The sequence below is a fragment of the Seriola lalandi genome, unplaced genomic scaffold (genome assembly GCF_002814215.2).
Source record: "Seriola lalandi dorsalis isolate HSWRI2012SDOR001 ecotype SW California unplaced genomic scaffold, Sedor1 jcf7180002054538, whole genome shotgun sequence".
Lineage (NCBI taxonomy): Eukaryota > Metazoa > Chordata > Actinopteri > Carangiformes > Carangidae > Seriola > Seriola lalandi.
Window position 1 is genome coordinate 1,050,090 of NW_019525091.1, and position 19,450 is coordinate 1,069,539.

Consider the following 19,450-nt stretch of genomic DNA (forward strand, 5'->3'; position numbering starts at 1 on the left):
ATTACTAAGTCTAACAGAACATACAATACAGAGGTGTGTGTGTGTGTGCGTGTGTGTGTGTGTGTGTGTGTGTGTGTGCGTGTGTGTGTGTGTGGGTGTGAGGAAGAGAGAGAGAGAGAGAGAGGGAGGGAGAGAGAGAGTGTTAAAATTATCCACCTAAAGCCAATCCTCCTCAAGCTGATCAGTGAGCTGAATGGACTAACCAGCTCGGGGACGTCAAACTTGCAGGCAGGTAAGAAAACTTTTGTTTCGTTCTCCTAGAAATGATTTGTTATTTTCTTTAAGTGAGACCAGTGGGACATTAAACAAAACTCCTCTCTCTCGTGTGGGCTACTCCATCAGGGGTCGCTGGGATACAAAGGTAGCGCTGAACTCCTCAGGTAGTGTGTTCACAGTGATGCAGATGATGTAGATGATGCTGAATGAGATGATTATATTATCTTAATCATTACTACTATTTATATTCAGAAGTTTTCTCATATATTTTCTTAATCTTGTAAATATCAGGTGGGATTCATTTTCCTATGTTGTGTACGAAAGGATTTTCTCAAGGGGCCAGAACTGACTATAAGCTCACAGCTTAAAGGCTACGTGTACATACTGCGCATATCGAACAGCACTGCAGCAGTAACCTACATGTTTCTTACTTAACAAAAACCTATTCTTAAAATCGCTGAAATTACTGGCAAAACACTGATGACAACACAGATTGAACCAAAGGACTGAGTTTCTGCGATTGTCTGTAAAAGTATGTGAGTATTTTCTGTTATGAAACTAAACGGCCTTTCGCGTCGGTAAGTAATGAGTGGCCCGGTTCAGCTCAAAACAGACCCCACCCGTGCAGGATCGCACGAAGCGTTGCTGAGTTCACGTGACTCGTTTAGTTTTTTTGTGCAGAGATGAGCTGACCAGTTGTGTAGTTGATGCGAGCTTGGTTGAGTTGGTTTGTGCGGTGGAGTGACTGAAGTCTTGAAATAACAGAGCACTGTCACATGTTGATCATTAATATTTATCGATTTGGTTTGGCCATGAAATTAAAATTAGTGCGTCTAAGACACTGTGTATTTTAGATACAGTATACAGTATGGGGCTGAAATCTGATTTCTTTTAAGGTGTGCAGATATGTGTCATTTTTTGTTTTGGCTAAATCTAATTATTAGACATTTTGAAAACACACTTTGATATTGTATTGTACAGTTTCTTTGTATACTTGAAAGGCTTTGCCCCCCCACCCCTCCCTCCCTGTCTCCATCTCTGCATGTGCCACACCCTCAGCCTCCTCTGATATTCAGTGCAGTTTTGATGAGCTTCAGATCACGTGCGGCTGCGATCTTGACATGTTTGACACCTCGACTTTAGCCTTGTGTGTTTGAACTGCTGGAGTTCACACATGCGCGCATGAATACATACTTTTACATTCATTTCATAAGTAAAGATTCACTGCAGCAGCTGTGAATTTATTGGTCGTCCATTGATGTACTTTCATTCCATTAGTATAGTTTTTGTTCGGCATGTCAGATTTGTTTTTAAGTTGAGATTGTTTCTGTTCAGCAACGGAAATTGTTGTCAGATTATGTAATTTCAGTGGATATTTCAAAGCAGGTTTTGGTTTTTAATGAAGGGGAGTCCGCTGTTACATTAGCTTTAGCATCTTTTCCAGTTTGCTGTCAGTGTCTCACTCTGAGCTTTTGGCCTGATCGGTGCAACACTGATGGACTTGAGGCCACGTGCAGCACTGAGACCTTGGTTTGACTCTTCTTTATTAGCCGCAGCGAAGCCAGAGACAGATTACAGAGGCCAAACAAAATGTGAGGAGATCCATCACCCTCCAGATCAGAAATCCACCTCTTGACAAGCATGACGCCTCCTCTCACTCTAATGACTGATGGCCAAGAACTGAGATAAATGATGGTATTACTTTAAAGACTGGGCTGTGATTTAAATCTCCTGGTGATAAGACTTTATAGACAACTGTATAGACTGGATCCTGTAAATCCCATATACCTTATACTGGAAAAATGATTACCTAAAGTTCATTATTCAGCGTCTGATTCTTCACAGAAAAGCTGCAGAAGTGTAAATTATGTTTTTTAAGAATATATTAGGCAGCACATTAGGCAGGTTTTATAACTGCACTCAGGGAGAGTGCTTCACAGATAAACCAAAACCAAAATAAAATAGCACAGAATAGGTCTTGGCTTCACATGAAGTGGCTATCAGACTAAAGTTACAGAGTGCTTCACCGGGCGATATGATACAAACTGGTCCCTCGTTATTGGGCAGAAAACAGAAAATGTCTCTGTTACCAAGCTTCTGATACGTTTGACTCGCGAGTTCGTTTTGGTCGACTGAAGTCAAGTCTGCACCGAGCCGGTGTATTGTCACGTTCGTTGGTCAGCGTTTTCAACCTTGACACTTGAGAGCTTCCCACGGCATTACAAGTATTCCCAGCTGGCCTGGCGAGGGCGACCCCGGGAAGGGAGGTCTCTGATGAAGCTGTCCAAGTGTAAACTCAGGTTGTGTGTTGACCTGGGGGGTGAAGGCAGGGCACTGACCTCTGACACACCCAAAGAGTGGGAAGGAAGTAGCAGAGTTCATTTAAGGGCTACATTTACTTTAGCGTCGTCATCATGCATTGAAAGTTATTTTGGCAACTTTTTTTTTTTTTTTTTTTCTACATCTTTCTTGTAGTTCTCGTGAATCTTTGTTTAGGAGTCTAAAAGCATCCTGCCCTCTTCAAAAATCTTATTTCTTTGTGAATAGCTGCTTTTTTTTTGTCTTGCAGCCAGTTCCCTTTGCATCATGTGGCATTTTAATTAAGTATTTCTAAAGAATGAGTTCAAGTGCTTGACAAAACATTACCAAAACTGTACATGTCTCATTTAAATTGACATTACAATACAATAACATTGCTGATTATTTTTCTGAGCAGCATCTCGGAAATGCTGAATCTGAGCTGTGGACATGAATTATTGAAACAGGTTCCTCCACTGTGAATGCGGCACAAACAGGACACTTCATTTCCTTTGTTTATCCGATAAAATTGTTTGGTAATGGCTATGTTCGGCACAGAGCACTTTAAAGGATGTGTTGACATGTTTCGGGTTGTGGCTGTTGTCTGATGCATCTGTGCTACAGTTTAAAGTGTTTGGCAAAGGACTGTGTTTTTGTCAAAATTATAAACGAATACATTTCTGACATCAAAATGTTCTAAAATAAAAAGTACAAGGGTGCAGCAAGGCCCCTCAGCACATGTAGCACTTAGCAGCTCCACAGTAGAGGCCTGTTGACCCTGGCAGCTCCGAATGTTAATTACATGTATCTGTGTGAATGTGAGACAGGACTGGGTTCTGAAAGGGGCATCAGGAACTCGTTTTTAGCCATTTCAAGTTGATTTTAATTGAACTGGTGCCTGTTTTGCAGTGACAGGGGGACAGATCTTTGTTTTACATCCGCAGTATTATTGTGTGAGTGGATGAAGCTGTCATTGTCGTCCTAGATTGTGTTTTAGTCTGTCAGCTGGATGTGTGTTTGCACGGCTGAGAAATCAGTTTAGCTCCAACTTAGACTGAAAAAATAGAAGTAGAAATAGCAGTAGCATATATGTTTAGTGATATAGCCAGGCCAAGGGTTATTTTAGAATTTTGGGACATTTTAGTTGTGATATTTCAACAAAAAGAATTAGGTTTACCAACTTTTCACATTTTATCAGTGACTGTAACTAGCAGCAGGTTTTAATGGGGGATATTACATCACAAAATGATGGATATTTCTTTTAGTTCTTGCTATATTACAGAAATGTCAGGGAAACCCAAGTAAAACCGGCACTTTGACACCAACACATAAATCTGCACACCAAATTGGTGCATATGGACTTAAATGAGGCCACATTTCATCACCCAGCTAACTTTGATTGACTGCAGAGGGCCTGGGAGTAATAATGGGAATCAAGAGGACAAGAGATATTTTGAATGAGAAACTTTGACAGGTCATTTTTCTACATGAGAAAAAGCCTGGCCGAAGATAACACATTTTTCTAATCCAATAAAGCAAGCTGGGTAACAGGGTGGCTTCGACATCCTGAAACAAACAAGACACAGTTATAACAACAAATACTCAATAATTAAAAGTCCCCACAATAAAGATCTTCATTTGGATTCCTATTAAAAGTTGTCACAACTTGAAGTCCACATAACTATAAATCCCTCATAATGAATAGTCAGAATGACTAAAACTACTCAGAAATAAAATTCCTGGCAATGAAAAGTCCTCATAACAAAAAGTCCTAACAATGAAAAATGTCCTCACAACAAAAAATCCTCATCGGCAAAAGTTTACAAAAATTTAAGTCTTCATAGCTAGAACTTAATTTCCCTCACAATTAAAGATTCTCAAAAGTCCTCACAACACCCCCACAACCAATAGTGCTCACTCTGGAAGCCCTCACAAAACTACCTCATAACGAAAAGTCTTTACGATCGAAAGTCTTCACAATCAAATGTCCCCACAACTAACCTTCCTTACAGGTCAAATTTCTCATGACAAAAACCCATCTTACTTAACAGTCCTCATAACTCAGTCGTCTCAAAAATGGCCGTCTCAATGAAAGGTCCTAATATCAGAAAGGCCACACACCTGAAAGTTTGCGCAATTCAACAATCTCACAACTAAAAGTTCTTATATTGAAAACTCTTCACTGTTGTTGCTACTGAAAGTCTTCACAATGCAAAGTGCTCACAACTAAATGAGACACTGAGCCCATTTAGAGTAAGTCTCTTTAAAAAAAAAAAAACTCAAAAGGAAATGTTTCTGAGTGCAGATGTTACTGTGAGGAAAAGGCTCAGACTCTTTCAGAATTAACAAGGGCTTCAGCACTTAGAGTTGTTTATAATGCAGAGCCAGGTGGGAGCTCTTTATCAGGCCATACAGACAGATATAAAGACTTCTAAGAGTACATGAAAGACAGAGACTGACAGAGCTTTTATTACTTTCATGTCTCAGACCTGCCCATTAATGCACTAATGCATTTCTTTTGCATAACATTCTGAAAAAAAGTTTTTAGTTTTAGGATTCTCATTAAATGTTTTATGCTAATTGTGGCTATATACTGTGGTTATTTTACTGTTTCTAATTACTTTAAATTAATATAAATTAATTGTTATTTAATTTAGGACAGTCAGTTATCCCCTACATACTTACCTTGGTCAGGACATCCTTGAATAAGAGACATTTAATTGTAATGTGGCCTTTACTGGTTCAACAAAAACTGAATAGAGGTTAAGACAACAGTTTAGAGTGGTGCTTAGAGCTCACTCAGACATATGATGTTTCTTCTCTTTTTGTCTGTTTAACCATGCTTCTCAAAATGTAAAAAAAAATATCCATTTTGTATTGTTTTTTAATTTTTAAGGTACTAAAAACAAATTCATTAACTAACTGATGTGTGAAAAGCCAGAAGTAGGTATTATAGTCGTTTGCCTATTAGAGGATAATATTTTAAGTTTTTTTTGAATGGTAAGCCTTGTATTGTTTCCATTTTTCATGTGGAAGAATTGTGGGAGGAGCTGTTGTTTCCAAATAATTCCCTACCTGAAAGTTTATTACAGTCCTAAAATTATCAGATTGATGCATGACATTTTACTTGCTATACTGATTCAAAATTGATTCAAAATGTATTCAGCACCCTTTCAACAGTGGCATGCGAATTAAGGTTTTGATGTACACACTCTTTGTCTACTTAATTATTCTCCTTCCAAGTGTTGGAAGTCTCCCACCGCCTGTCACCTAACAGTGTTTAAAGAACAGAAGACTTTTAGCTCTGACACATGATGTCACAACAGGTGCTGCACCATCAGCCCTAAATGTGTTGTGGCCGGTCACGTTAAGACAGACATGACTCGCCTCCACAATGAGTTTATCGTCCAGCCGGAGCACCTGACAGAGGGAGGGCGGGAGGGAGGGATGGTTCATGTGATGTGATGCGTGAGGCAGGGAGGTGAGCTCAGGTTGTGCACAGGGAGAAGAGGAGGAGCCTTGTTAAGCTGCAGGGAAGAAGAGGCCACTCAGTGGGACCTGAGATAACTGACCCAACCAAGGGGCTGGAATTGGCTTTAGAAGCTAAACATGCACACATACAGCCGGGTCAAAAGGTCGGAGACCACAATCCCATTAATATGCACTGTACAAACATATAATAGCGTGGGCTTTTTTTATATACATAAGCCATAAAGTTTATTAAAATTTTAAGAGCATTTACAACGCGTATCATAGTAAGAACACATTCAAACCATGAGTTTTAATTGAAATTAAGAGTAAAATCATCTCCAAATGATTCTCACTGTAAAATCAATTCCTCAAACTGTAAAATATTGCTTGCAATAATGATTTTGAATAGTATATGTAAACATAACGCAATCCTGAGAAAAAATTTGCAATCTTCATATCAAAACATGTGATTTTTGCTCATATTTGCAGTTGATGGCATCATAAGGATGACTGGCTGCATGTCATGCACACGTTCTTCTTCTGCAGTTACACGTGTGATAACAATGGCTCGACTTTGTGGGCGGTGGAGTGGGGGGGGGACTTTCACAGGCAGAACTAGGACCCTGCAGCCAAGCCCTCGTTAAACAGCATTAAATCCAACCAATCCTATTAGTCTGTTGCCCTTAAGAGTGGGAGGAGGAGAGGAGAGGTGGGGAGAGGTGTTCCTGTGGTCTGCTCTGACTCCACCGGGGGAAACACGAGGAAATAAGATATTCACATCAACCTGGTGTACTGCACCTTCAATGGCTGCTGCGAGCCTCAGTCACTTTGTGCTGTCTACCACTGAAAGACGGAAAGAAAAGGAGAAGAAGCAGAAGAAAAAGAAGGAAAATTATGAATTGAGAGAAAGAAACATATGAAAGCTTTTTTTTTTTTTATTGCCATCCAAAAAGATATAAATTTGGGAAATGTAAAATCTATCGATAACATCTGATATTTGGGCTCATGTGATGCTACGTATCTCAGTTTGGTATCATGTCTTCTAAATCTGTCATCAGTATGTCAGCAGTATCAGACTATCAGATTAAGGCTCTCAACTCTGAACGCCCCAGTAAAGGCTCTCAACATACTCACTCTGTAAAACAAAACCATTCCAGTGTTGTTGGACAATTCAAATATGAATTACTCCTTGGACCATATGAAACCAGGTTGTTTTTCTTGTCTTAAATATTAGACACAAGGTTTTCAGCGAAGATTGTGGTGTCCCGTGATGATCTAGATTATGTCTGTTACAGATTTTGGCACGGCAGTTTAAAATATGAAAGATTTATATCAGCCACAGATACAAAATGGCAGTACCTGTTTTCAAAGATAAATCCTCGTAGTGTATGTCACACAGAGAAAGATATTCTTGACTATCACATATGTACAGACCTCCATCCCAAAAAATGTATCTGATGTAAAAACAACAGGCTTTGATACAGACTGAATTATTATTATTATTATTATTATTATTAGTATGTCTGTATTTAAACTTGAAAATCATTGACGGCAAAGCCTGCATTTACAATGAACTAGAGAAGATACAGAATAAAAACACAAGGTAAAAGAAGAACATCAATTAAAACAAACAAATATAAATACAATTAATAAATAATGTAACAGGAAAATTAATTAAAACAGGTACAAACAGAAGTTAAAAGGTTGGAGATTAAGGATTTAAAATGACCAAGAGGTACCAACAAATTAATTTTTTAAAGTGCTTTGTAGTGAGTTCCAGGAGGATTATGTTGAACAAAAGTCACTGGCTCTTAATTAATTAACACTTTGACACATCAACAAGTCTTCATTTTTAAACGATAAAAAGTTTTATTTGTCAGTGTTTCATAATTACCTATCACCTCTATAATGAAGGTCTGGTTCAGTCTGTTTGAACAGACGACAAACGCTGTAATTTTTCAGTGTCACAGAAGGTCCAGTGTCTGAGACTTAATGGGTGCTGTGGGTGTTTGAACTGGTGATACACTATGGAGATAAGGAGCTTAATGGGGAACAGTGTCCTGTGTGTTCTGAAAAATCTTCTTCTTGGCTTCAGACCTCGCTCTCTGGCTGACCCATCAAACATGTAGAAAACTCACCTGATGCTGTTTCACAGAAGGATTTTTTTAACTGTTTCATTAGTATTATGAAAATTCCTTTTGTCTAAGAGGAAATGTTTAGATAGATTGCTCGCATTAAGTAAATACAAATGTCGTTTGCCATAGCAACAGTGTTCCTCTGTTTCCTCAACTGTAATATTCTAAAATCGAAACATATTTCCTCTCACAAATATGATATGAAACAGTCGCATCTGCACAAAAACCATGATTTCCTTGGATAGTGAACAGAATATGGACTTTCTGTGTCCATTGTTTCCACTATGTATATGTGTTTATACCTGTATACAGTCAGGAAACCTTCACAAGTTAGGCAGAATGATGTGATTATACATGTGTATATATATATATATATATGTGTGTGTGTGTGTGTATAATATATATGGATATATATATATATATATATATATATATATATATATATATAAACAACACAGCTCTGTACGACCAGAGACATCAAAATGTTTGTCAGGATCACTCTGCTCTGATTCTGACTTCCCTCACTGCCTTTAAATAGCCAATCAACATGCTGGCTGATGGTGGAGGAGATCTGACACTGATTCATGAGGCTCTGGTGTGAGTGACTGAGCGCCACATGCCCACCCACGTTTCAAATGAAAACCAGCTTTCATTATGTGAATTGCTGGGCTGTGGTTTTGGGGGCGGATTAATTGGCTGTAATCTGATTACACTGACGCCTTGATGACCCTCCCGCTGGCCTCCCCCACTGGGCCTCCCCCTCAGTGCTGTCTACCTGGCTGCTGGCGTCACTGAATTTATACTACAGTCTGCTGGCTCAGTGCAGACAGGAAGTGCTGACAGTCTGAAAGGGTGATTTGATAATTGGAGATGAACTGTTTACGATGAAGATCACCTCTGACTTATGTATTCTTTCCCTGTTACCTATCTATACTCATTTACAACACACAGTATACAACAAGTGACCCAGATTCCCTCTTTCTAAGTCTTATTCTGTTAAGTTTCACACCTTTAATGCAAAGCAGTCACATCTTGACAAGGATTTATCAAGTGTGATCTTTTGTTTTGTTGTTCTAATATGTTGTGATTAAAATTGTTGCTATTTAAAACTGGAAATGTATGTCATTTCTTTCCATTAAGTCTCAGCTTTTCTTCTTACATGTTTTTCCTTTCCCTGTTCTATAGGTAAGAGCCCTCTGGGATCTGATGGGTTGTTAGAAGCCAAAGTTAAAGGGATTATTCCTGGCTGCCAAACACAGGAGGTCCTTGAAGCTAAGAGAGATCACCTGGCTGGAGGTGGCCCAAAACCTTTCCCCTGTCGCAGCAGACAAACCTATCAGGATACATCAGCCGAGCTCTGTTAACTTGCCGTGAAGCCAAGAAACCTTGCGTGATCCCACAGGGTCGTCTTTAAGGCGAACAGCTCAAGAGTTTGGCAGCACCCTTTGTGCGCTTTGGAACTACTGCCTTGGAGTTTGTGCTTCTTGTCCTCTAAAACGAATTTATGCTGCCCAGGAGAAGATTTTATCTGCATCTTTATTGTTGACATGCTTTGCCCCAACACCTTCCAATCCAATACCAATGACTTCCATTCATGGTGTTCGTCACAGCAAAACTAAAGCCTGGGAGGACTGTCATTTTTCAAGGAATAACTTGGACTCCAATCAAACATGGCCAGAGACGTCAGTCCTCTGAGTCTCCAGCCTTTGTCTGTGAGGAACCAACAATGGGTTGGAGCCTCTTTGGGTTTTGTTCTGCCTTTCATCCCCCTACGTTCTCTAATTTTCTGCTACTTCCTGTCTTGCGCAGCTGCAGCAGGCAGTTTGCCTGGTATAGAATATAGCTATGGCATTAGTCCCAAATTTGTTTGCACCCCAATTCCCCCAGACGCAGATCCCAGCTGCTATTCCCCACCCAGTGTGCCCCATGGACCCAGCAGTAACGGCCATAGTAACGGTCACAATGGCAGCAACCGGCGAGGCATGATGTCTGACGAGGCCAAAGCCACCATCTTACATCTGCGAGAAAGCCTTGTGAGGCAGAAGGAGACCATCCTGGACCAGCGGGAGACCATCAGGGAGCTGACTGCCAAGCTCACCTTGTGCGAAGGCTTTGGTGGGCACCATAGTATTGGTAATCATGATAACCACCATGACAACCATCACGATACTCATCACGAGAACCATCATGATACCCATCATGAAAATCATCATGACAACAACCACGATGACCACCACGGCCATCACGGCAGCCACCACGCATCATCATCGCCACACCATGGCCCTTCAGCATATCACAGCAATGATCACCACTACTCCCACGGTAACCACAGACCAGACACCCACCACAGGAAGGGATCGTCATACAGCAAACACAACTCCTTCTCTCCCGAGCAGACGGGCAAAACCCTGCAGACATTGAAGGAGAGGCTGGAGAACCTGCAGGTGAGTGTAGAAATGTGCAATGCATCACGGTTGGGGAAGTACAACAGTGTAGTTTTAAATACAGACCAACTGTGCCAGTGGATACAAGAAAAAGTGCAAAGTGGAGACCTTAGTACACTGTCATATGTAACATCAGATTCAAAAGATGCAAAGGTACTTAGGTCTCGTATCTTACAAGTCCTAAAATTTAATACAAAGGTATTTTACAATAAACGTTTGGGTTTTGTCTTGATATATAGCTCTGCATACTCTAAAAGAAGTGCTCGGACAGTAAGAAAGCAGTGAAACACAAATTTTCAGATATTCAGACAGCCGGTCCTGCATCATCCATCATCATTTTGTAACTTTCTGAAACTGACAAACCTAAGGTCATGCCTGGCAGTCTTCACACTTTGAATGTAACTTTCGGTATGGACTTTTTGACAGATTTTGGGACACAAGGTGGTCATTTTTGAATGATGGGTAAACCGGATACAGTGAAAGACAATGCATTTGTGTTTCGAGTACCAGGGATGAAGACAGGAGTTAATTCAACCTTTATTTGCCAGATACAAGGTACCAGTTAAGTCAGAATCAATTCTAATCTGACTTAAAAGTTTAAATACCTAGCAAACACAAGAGTATCTTTGGCAATGTTAGTTTGCACGCATTGAATGTTAAAAATTTGAGACTTATAGGTCACATTGGAGCTTGGGTATGTTACTGGGCATTTTGTATAGCAGGTGTCTGACAAATGAAGAAGGAGGATATGTAAATGACAACATCTCTAGTGTGTCATCAGCAGTACTGAAACACAAAATAAGGAATCACAGAGAGTTAAAGGAGGTAGAAAATTTAAAAGTTGACAATCTAAGGTTTGAAGTAACCTTAAGCCATTTCAACAAATCAAAAATTGCAAACAGTTCATTCATTTTTGTTAATATTTATTCAATTATGATTCTGCTTTTTCTCAAGTTTAATGATCCAAACTGTCTCCCATAGAGGCTTTTCAATTTTTTTAATTAAATCTGCATTTCCTTTATAGTATGTAAATTCTGCGGTATATATGCTCTTTCTCCACCACACAAATATTTTAAAATGCTTAGTAATGTGCCTGTACAGAAAGGCCTAGCAGTCTGTAGGGAGGCAGAAGCCTATCAAAGGTTTGACTTAATTGGGGTCATATCTTGCGTCATTGGGGGTCACAAGCTCTGGAGGTGTTCCGGCTCTCGATCTCTCTTTTGGATATCATGGGCCAAGGCTGAGCCCAAACAGGAAGCTGCTTTAAGTTGATTAGCCCCTACCCCTGACATTAAACAACCCCTGTGTCCAAACATCACCCAATGCAGTGAGACAAGTGCAGCTTAGAGGACGGGGGTGTGAAGGAGGAGGTGGGAAAAGGTGGAAGGTTCAAACCAGCCAGTCAAATCAAACTGCTGTTCTATGAACATTGATTTAATGTTTATTCAACCTGATTAATCCCACTGAGATTAAGGATCTCTCTCCCTCAGGGAGACCAGGTCAAGACAGAAGCATCATACAGTATAGGCCTATGAGTATAGACAGAACAACAATGACACAAAGAGGCTATTTTTCTGTTAGCAGTTAAAGGGAATTAATCTTTCCTATCAGTTCTGACATGTGTGTTTACTGTTCACTTTATATGTATATTTTTGTGTTAGGTCTATTGCTATAGCCATAGCCTGTGTTAGTCTTTAATGTCAACAAAAAGTTTCAAGCCCATTTTGATTTGATTTGATTAGGCATAGATTTGGTGATTTGTTTCACTGGTTAAAACTTGGCCAAATTTATTTGAAATGCTGAAGTTTTTTCTTCTATGAAATCTATTTAACCCTAACCCTATGTTGTTGAAACTACAGTTATATATATATATATATATATATATATATATATATATATATATAATAGACCAGTGGTTCCCAGTTTCTCCATAAAATTGTTTTACAACATGTATGTTTGCTTTTCTCTTGTAAAATACTGGAAAGCTTTGCCTCTTCAGGTCTATAAACATTACTGAAAAATCCCTCCTTGCCTGCTTAAAGAGTCACAAGCCAAAAAGGTCAGGAACCTCTGATCCAGACATCTAAAACTCTTGAACTTTTAGCTTTATTTAAATTTAGTTTAAACCACAAAACACCAAATCTGTGCTCACTGGGAACTCTTGCAGGTGTTGTTGTTTCTCTCCCAGAATTTTGATCTTTTGCAGACACTGTAATCAGTATGTGATTGTAAATGAGGCATTTTCTAAATGCCTAAAAGCCACTAAATGTTGGGTCTACTGTCTCATTTGTGTTTCAACATTTCCACGATGCTGGTGTCACATTGCGAGACTAAAACCCTGCTGTCCGCTGGACTGTGAATTCCTCATTATCAATGCAGGTGGTCTCAGAATACACTCTGGCAAAGTGTTGCCAGAAATCCCCTTTGAAGGTGTGAGACAAAACAGAATTGAAGCCAGGATTTACCCTGCATCACTCCCTCCTCAAACAGGATGTCTATGCCACCAGCCTCTGGCCACGCGCCGAAGGGTGCTAGCCAGCCTCACCTTCAATTAGCTTCATCCTCCCTGACGCGGCTATTAATCATGGCATGTGCTGGCAGGGAACAAAGCCGGATTTGCCGATGAGGAAGACAAGGATGAGCAAGGGAGAGGATGGAGGGGGGCTTGGGCTTTACAATTCTTCTTTATTCACTTCACTAAATTTGCTGCAAAAAAATTCTGACTCTAAACTTTTTCTCATTTTTTTCCGGTCCAATTCTTGACCTTGGAATTACTAGTTTGACCAAACAATCCCAGCTCAAGGTCCAAAATACTTGCTTTTATCCAGAGCTTTCAACAGTATCACATGGTCTTCATCAGCAGAAGGAATTTGTTCAGTTGTCATGGAGATAGCTGTGTAGATATGTTAGCTCAGTATAGTTTCTTTTGTTTGTTTGTTTGTTTGTTTGTTTTTTTGTAAAATTCACAATTATATGTGTACAGTGTCTTTCTGCTCATTGCTTTTCTTTAAAAGATTCTTTTTTTTCTTTTCTTTCTTTTTCTTTTCTAAAAAGCTCCTACACTTTTTTTTTTTTAAATTAACTTATTTTACTAATATATTAATGTCATTTTTAATTGTGACCATTGTCAATTTGAAGTCCTACTATTGGATGTGTCATAGATAAGGACTGGACTGGGTATGATTACAATGATGATGGATATGATGCTGAAAGTATTCCCGGGGTGGGAATTGGTCTACTACCTTAAATAAACACTATGATCGATTGTTTAGGGTAGAGGAAGGTAACAGGACCTGGTGTTTAAAAAAGATATGCAGGTCAGCACAAATACATTGGCTAAAGGCTTTTTTTAAGTACATGAACCATGTATGTCACTGACATAAAGATATGTCCTAAATCAAACATGTAAGAAAGAGTTTCAAACAAAGAATATTTATAACCCTCTAAAACTATATGATTTATTTTATTATGTAAAAATTTACTCAATCCCACAGAAGAGTTTCTGAAGCTTCAGCTCTATTTAGGCTGTCATTTTTATTTTTATTATTATTATTGACGCATGTTTTGCATGTCAACAGGCGAGGAACTCTTCCAGCTCCTACTCCAGCTCCCTAAGAGAACTCCTCCAGCGGAAAATCAACGCCCTGGAGGAGCAGCTGCACAGCTACTACCGAGATCACCATGACTACGGCCACCATAAAGACCATCACGGTGATCACCACGACGATCACCATGACGACCACCGCAGTAGCAGCAACTACGATGACCATCATGATGATCATCATGATGATAACCATGGCAACAGCCATCATGACACCCGCCATGATGACCACCATGGTACTGGTCACCATGATAACCACCATGACAGCCATCGCAACAACCACCACAGTAGCCACCGGTACAACCATCACAGTGGTCACCACAGTCGCCATCAAAGTCACCACTATGACCACCATTATGACCGGCACCATGGCCGGCATCGCGGTCACTATGACGACCATCACAGCGACCACCACGATGACCATCACAACGACCACCACGATGAGCATCACAACGACCACCACGACACTGATCACCAAGACATTCACCACGAACTTGGCCACCACGATGACCACCACGATGATCACCATGATGACAAGCACCACAGCACCGACCACCATGAAAGCCACCATGGCAGCGATCATCACCCACGGCGACTGCCTTTCAACAGCAAAGAGCCGAGTGCCCGAGGCACCGCGCACAACAAACTGGAAACAGTGCTTAGCCAACTGCACCATGGCAACAATGACCACGGTACAAACATAGCTACTCTATGATTGTTTTACATTTGAGACTGTGCAGTGATGTAGTATAAAAGCAACAAGGTACATATTATGAGGTGGGTCGACAGAACACAAGACTTTCACACAGGAAACTGCGCTTCATTTCCCGTGTGAAACCAATAGTTTCCTTGACTGTTCCAAAACCTTGATGACAAAGGTCCTAACTTTGACAAAGTACTTATTTCAACAAACCACGATCTTTTCCTGAACCTGACCAAGTATTTTTTTGTATGTAAACTAATCAAACTGACTGTTCCAGCATTACTTGCGTGTTACTATTACGACGAATGTACAGTAGGTCTTTGACCATTCAACCTCAACCAGCTGCTGGTGATAGAACAGTGTGTACTGAGCTGAATCTAAACTCTGCTGTCTCCGTCTCACCAGGAGACCACAAGAAGCTAAAAAGTCCCAGTGCTTTCCTGCTCGACTTCCCCATGAGGACCAACTACATGTATGGCAGGATGAAGCGGCCGGTGGTCAAAGAGATCTTTGCCCTGACCATCTGCCTGTGGCTGAAGGCAGGGGCAGGTCCAGGCCTCGGCACTCCCTTCTCCTACGCAGTACCAGGGCAAGCCAATGAGCTGGTGCTTGTCGAATGGGGCAGTAACCCCATGGAGCTGCTAATCAACGACAAGGTAAAAGCAATGCAATGTAGTCATGTACAGCCAACACATATGACCCAAACCAATCTGTCACCATATCATGCCACAGCACTCGGACTTCAGGTCAGGCACAGGAAACATTGGTCAGTACTCTTTATTAAAGGATTATAGACTCTCTATGAATTTCTTATAGAGGGATTTTCCAGTCATAATTGCTGCTTCTCTGAGCTTTAGGATACATCAGGTAATAATGCAGTTCACACACATCCACAGAAGTGTTACTAATCTTGCACAGTGAGGTGTGATAGTCACAGCTCAGACTGACAGGACAGCATCATCTCACCAGTGGAGGTCAGAGCTCTAAGGTGAGGTCGGTGACCTCAGAATCAGGAGCACAGTACTTACACAGAGTCATGTTATGCTCTCAGTCACTGGTCAGTCAGTTGAGCGTGACAGGCAGTGACATGCACACACTAAAGGGTGGGGGTGGAGATGAGTGTTCAAGGTACTGTGGCTGGGATGTGCCAAACTGTTGATAAAAGTGCTGCCTATATGGTGTGTCGACACCTATTGATGGTAACATAAAGAGTGGCATAAACTGGCGTTAAGTTTAAATACCGACATATAATGCATAGAGCAAACAATAGGCACGGACACAGCTGCACATTTGCCAACAAAGGGTACTTTCAGATGGATTTACACCTCAAAAATATTGCACATCTTGTATATTCTCCAACAAGTTTCTCATGCAGGGGGACACTGATTAGCACAGCTACAATATTTGCCTTCTGCTAACTGTAAACTGCTGTTCTGGATGGTAATAGGCTGATATAACTCCATTTAATAGACCACTGTCGCTGTATATATTTCATTAAATAAAGTAAGTAAGTAAATCAAGTAAATAAGGAATGGAAACACAGTAATTGTGGGGAATAAAAATTAAAGCACAATGTGGCCTGATCACTTATCATCTAGTATTGTGGTGGTTCTATTCATGAGTGAAAACTGATGATGTACTATTAATCCACTAACTTCTTATGTCACCAACACGCAGTCTGGTCTCTGACAAGGAGCACTTGGGGTCAACCTCAGTCCCTCAGTCATTGCAGGGGGTCATGGGAATTCTAAGAGCTACAAAGGAGTTCATGGCACAGATTCTTTCCCAGAAGTGCTGAAAATATTTTAGAATTAAATATTCATCTTTTGGTGTAAATCTGAGTTTGAATGACACTTAACAATTTAACGAGACATTAACCTGTACACACATTGCTGACATGAAAATGATTAAATTGTCCTATTAGCCTCCTAATCTTTCATTCCCTGAAAGGCTGATACCTTTTTCCCCTAAACGGAAGACAGATGCTCGACTCTTTCCCTTCCTCGCTCCCGTACTCTGCACAGCATGCACAAATCAACAAAGCAATTAATCTGATTATTGTAATTGATTGGCCTAATTGTCTGTAGGAGTGACATTAGCTGGGGAGATAAACTGTCATGTTTGTTTTCTCCTAGTCACACACTTGGCAGTCATCAAACTGATCAATGACACAGTTAAACGATCTTCAGGATGAAGATTAATTTCAGTCTTTTTTAATTTTCTGGAGTTGAGGAGATTCTCATATTGTCCCGTACAGCAGTGAGCGCTGTCGTGTAGAGCTGTCTACAGCTGTGATGATATTGGGTAAAGAGGTCTGTTGCCTTTTTCTTTCCTGACGAAAGAAAGAAAGAAAGAAAGAAAGAAAGAAAAAGCTTGGTTTCTGTGTAGATGCTCATCTCATCAAAAGTGAGTCATCAGACATCAGTGCGGGGGAGTCTGCACCTTTTGTTGTCACCCCTACGTCATGATGACATGTCCTGAGTTGTAGGGTCAGGTCAGGCCTCAATTAACCCATTAGCTTACCACAGACTAAGTGTCTTCATTTATCCACTTTGTCACAAATTACAATTTAAATAAGCGTATTATTTTTTATTATCTAAATAAGGTTCATTTAGACAGATCTGTCCTATTTGTAAAATTTTGCTTTCATGATTAATTACTTTGAAGTAATTTCATTGGTGCAAAATGAATCATTCAAAATGATGTGATGAGAGCGTTGATCCATAAGAAGATATATTTGTGGTTTTAAGAACCAAAAACCATTTCAGTGTAGTTTTACATCTCCTCTCTCTGGCTTCCCTCTGGAGCTCTAGTAACAACAGCTTGGTGAACCAATCAGAAGAGAGGAGGCTCTGAGCTCTGAGTTTTCTGAGTGATCCAATAAAAAATATAGCAGATTTCAAGTAAAAACTCAGAGAAACCAAATCCTGCAAGGGTGGACAGTTTGCAGGGCTTGAACACACGGAAATCTGCCTTTATACAATATGGGACCTTTAACATTTTCTGAAATTCTGGTTGTGGTGAAAGAAATCACACCTCACAGACATAGGCAGCTTCTTATAAAGAGGCAAGAAGACACTTTTATTTCAAGGGGTCACAAGTCAAAAAAAGGTTTCAAGCCACATTCGTGATGAACTGTAGTAAGTTTGCGGAGTCCCAGTGGAATATGGATGACTTGTTCTCACATCTGTCCCTCTCTACCTGTCTCTCTCTCCACCTGTGTGTTTAGGCGGTGACATTGCCCATAACTATGACAGACGGGAAATGGCATCACGTGTGTGTGACGTGGTCGACACGTGATGGCGTCTGGGAGGCCTACCAGGATGGGGTGAAGAAAGGCTCGGGGCAAAACCTGTCACCCTGGCACTCCATCAAACCAGGGGGGATTTTCATCCTGGGGCAGGAGCAGGTAGGAAAAACAATATCTGATTGTGAAGGGCAAAATACTGAATATGTGCTGTATCAGACGGACTTTCCTCTCTGGACTTTTACCTCCCACATTTCAAATCTCAACAAAAACTCTTCTTTGCTGTCCACAGGACACAATGGGTGGCCGCTTCGACGTCACTCAGTCCTTCATGGGGGAGCTGTCAGATCTTCAGTTCTGGTCCAGAGTCCTGACACCAAACGAGATCTACAGCCAGGCGACCTGCGCGGGCCACCTCGTCGGTGACATCATGTCCTGGTCGGAGGAATCGGTGGAGCTCCACGGCGGGCTCACCGAGTTCCCCTTTGAACCCTGCCACTAAGGACTGACGCTGGACCCTCACACGCAAATCTGTAGCATCATCTGTGTCAGAAATGGCAAATAGGATTTCGTCGTGGATCAAAGATGAGGGAATAATTTATTTCACTGCTTGCAGAACTTTAATAACTCAAGGTCAGCCATGGGCAACAGGCAGAGTGAGGAGTCATTTTGCTGTTTCTATATATATATATATTTATATATATATATATATATCCTGTATATATATATATTCTTTTTTTGCCATTCCTGTCCGATCTTTCTGCCTTCTCAACCCACACCCTCACTTCCTCGCTCTCACACTCTCAGCAGGATGACTTTGAAGGCTCCAAAGAGCGCAGGGCTTTGGATTTACCGGCTGTGTGGTCATGGCTGCGGCTGCTCTGAGGGATTCCGAAACACATAATAGGATTTCCTTCCATCAGACCAGGTCCAAAGGTTGCTGGTTGCCATTAGCTCGCCTGCTCTAGCTTCTTTTCTTCGGTATTTGAGCAACATAAGCATTGCAGGAGGGGGAAAGGGTGGCTGAAAGGCACGATCACAGAGCAAGCCACCTGAGTCGTGATGATTCATACATGTTGCTGAAGTACTGCCAATCAAATATCTGCTCGTTATTTTGCGGAGACAAAGGAATAATGCTGTTGCAGGACTTTTTTACAATGCAGGTTGAATTTGGCGCAGGGTTAGCACAACCGAATGATGTTGATTTTGCACACTAAGTTTTTGGCAGACTGTTTTATATTAGTATTTCATATTGAAAACTCTCGAACACGCTTTTTTGTAGAAAGGAAACTCAATTTGCATTTGTGGCGTTCAGAAAAAAATATATAATCCATG

At 40.8% G+C, this 19,450-nt stretch overlaps 1 protein-coding gene across 1 annotated transcript; it reads left to right on the forward strand.

Annotated features, from left to right (window-relative positions):
* The first annotated feature begins 201 nt into the window (after positions 1–201).
* On the forward strand, positions 202–18,787 carry LOC111661186 (uncharacterized). Its single transcript, XM_023414676.2, has 6 exons — positions 202–232; positions 9,306–10,564; positions 14,143–14,857; positions 15,274–15,524; positions 18,098–18,277; positions 18,408–18,787. Exons 2-6 carry the CDS (start codon positions 9,791–9,793, stop codon positions 18,615–18,617), a joined length of 2,130 nt encoding a protein of 709 aa, XP_023270444.1. The 5' UTR covers positions 202–232; positions 9,306–9,790; the 3' UTR covers positions 18,618–18,787.
* The last annotated feature ends 663 nt before the right edge of the window (positions 18,788–19,450 follow it).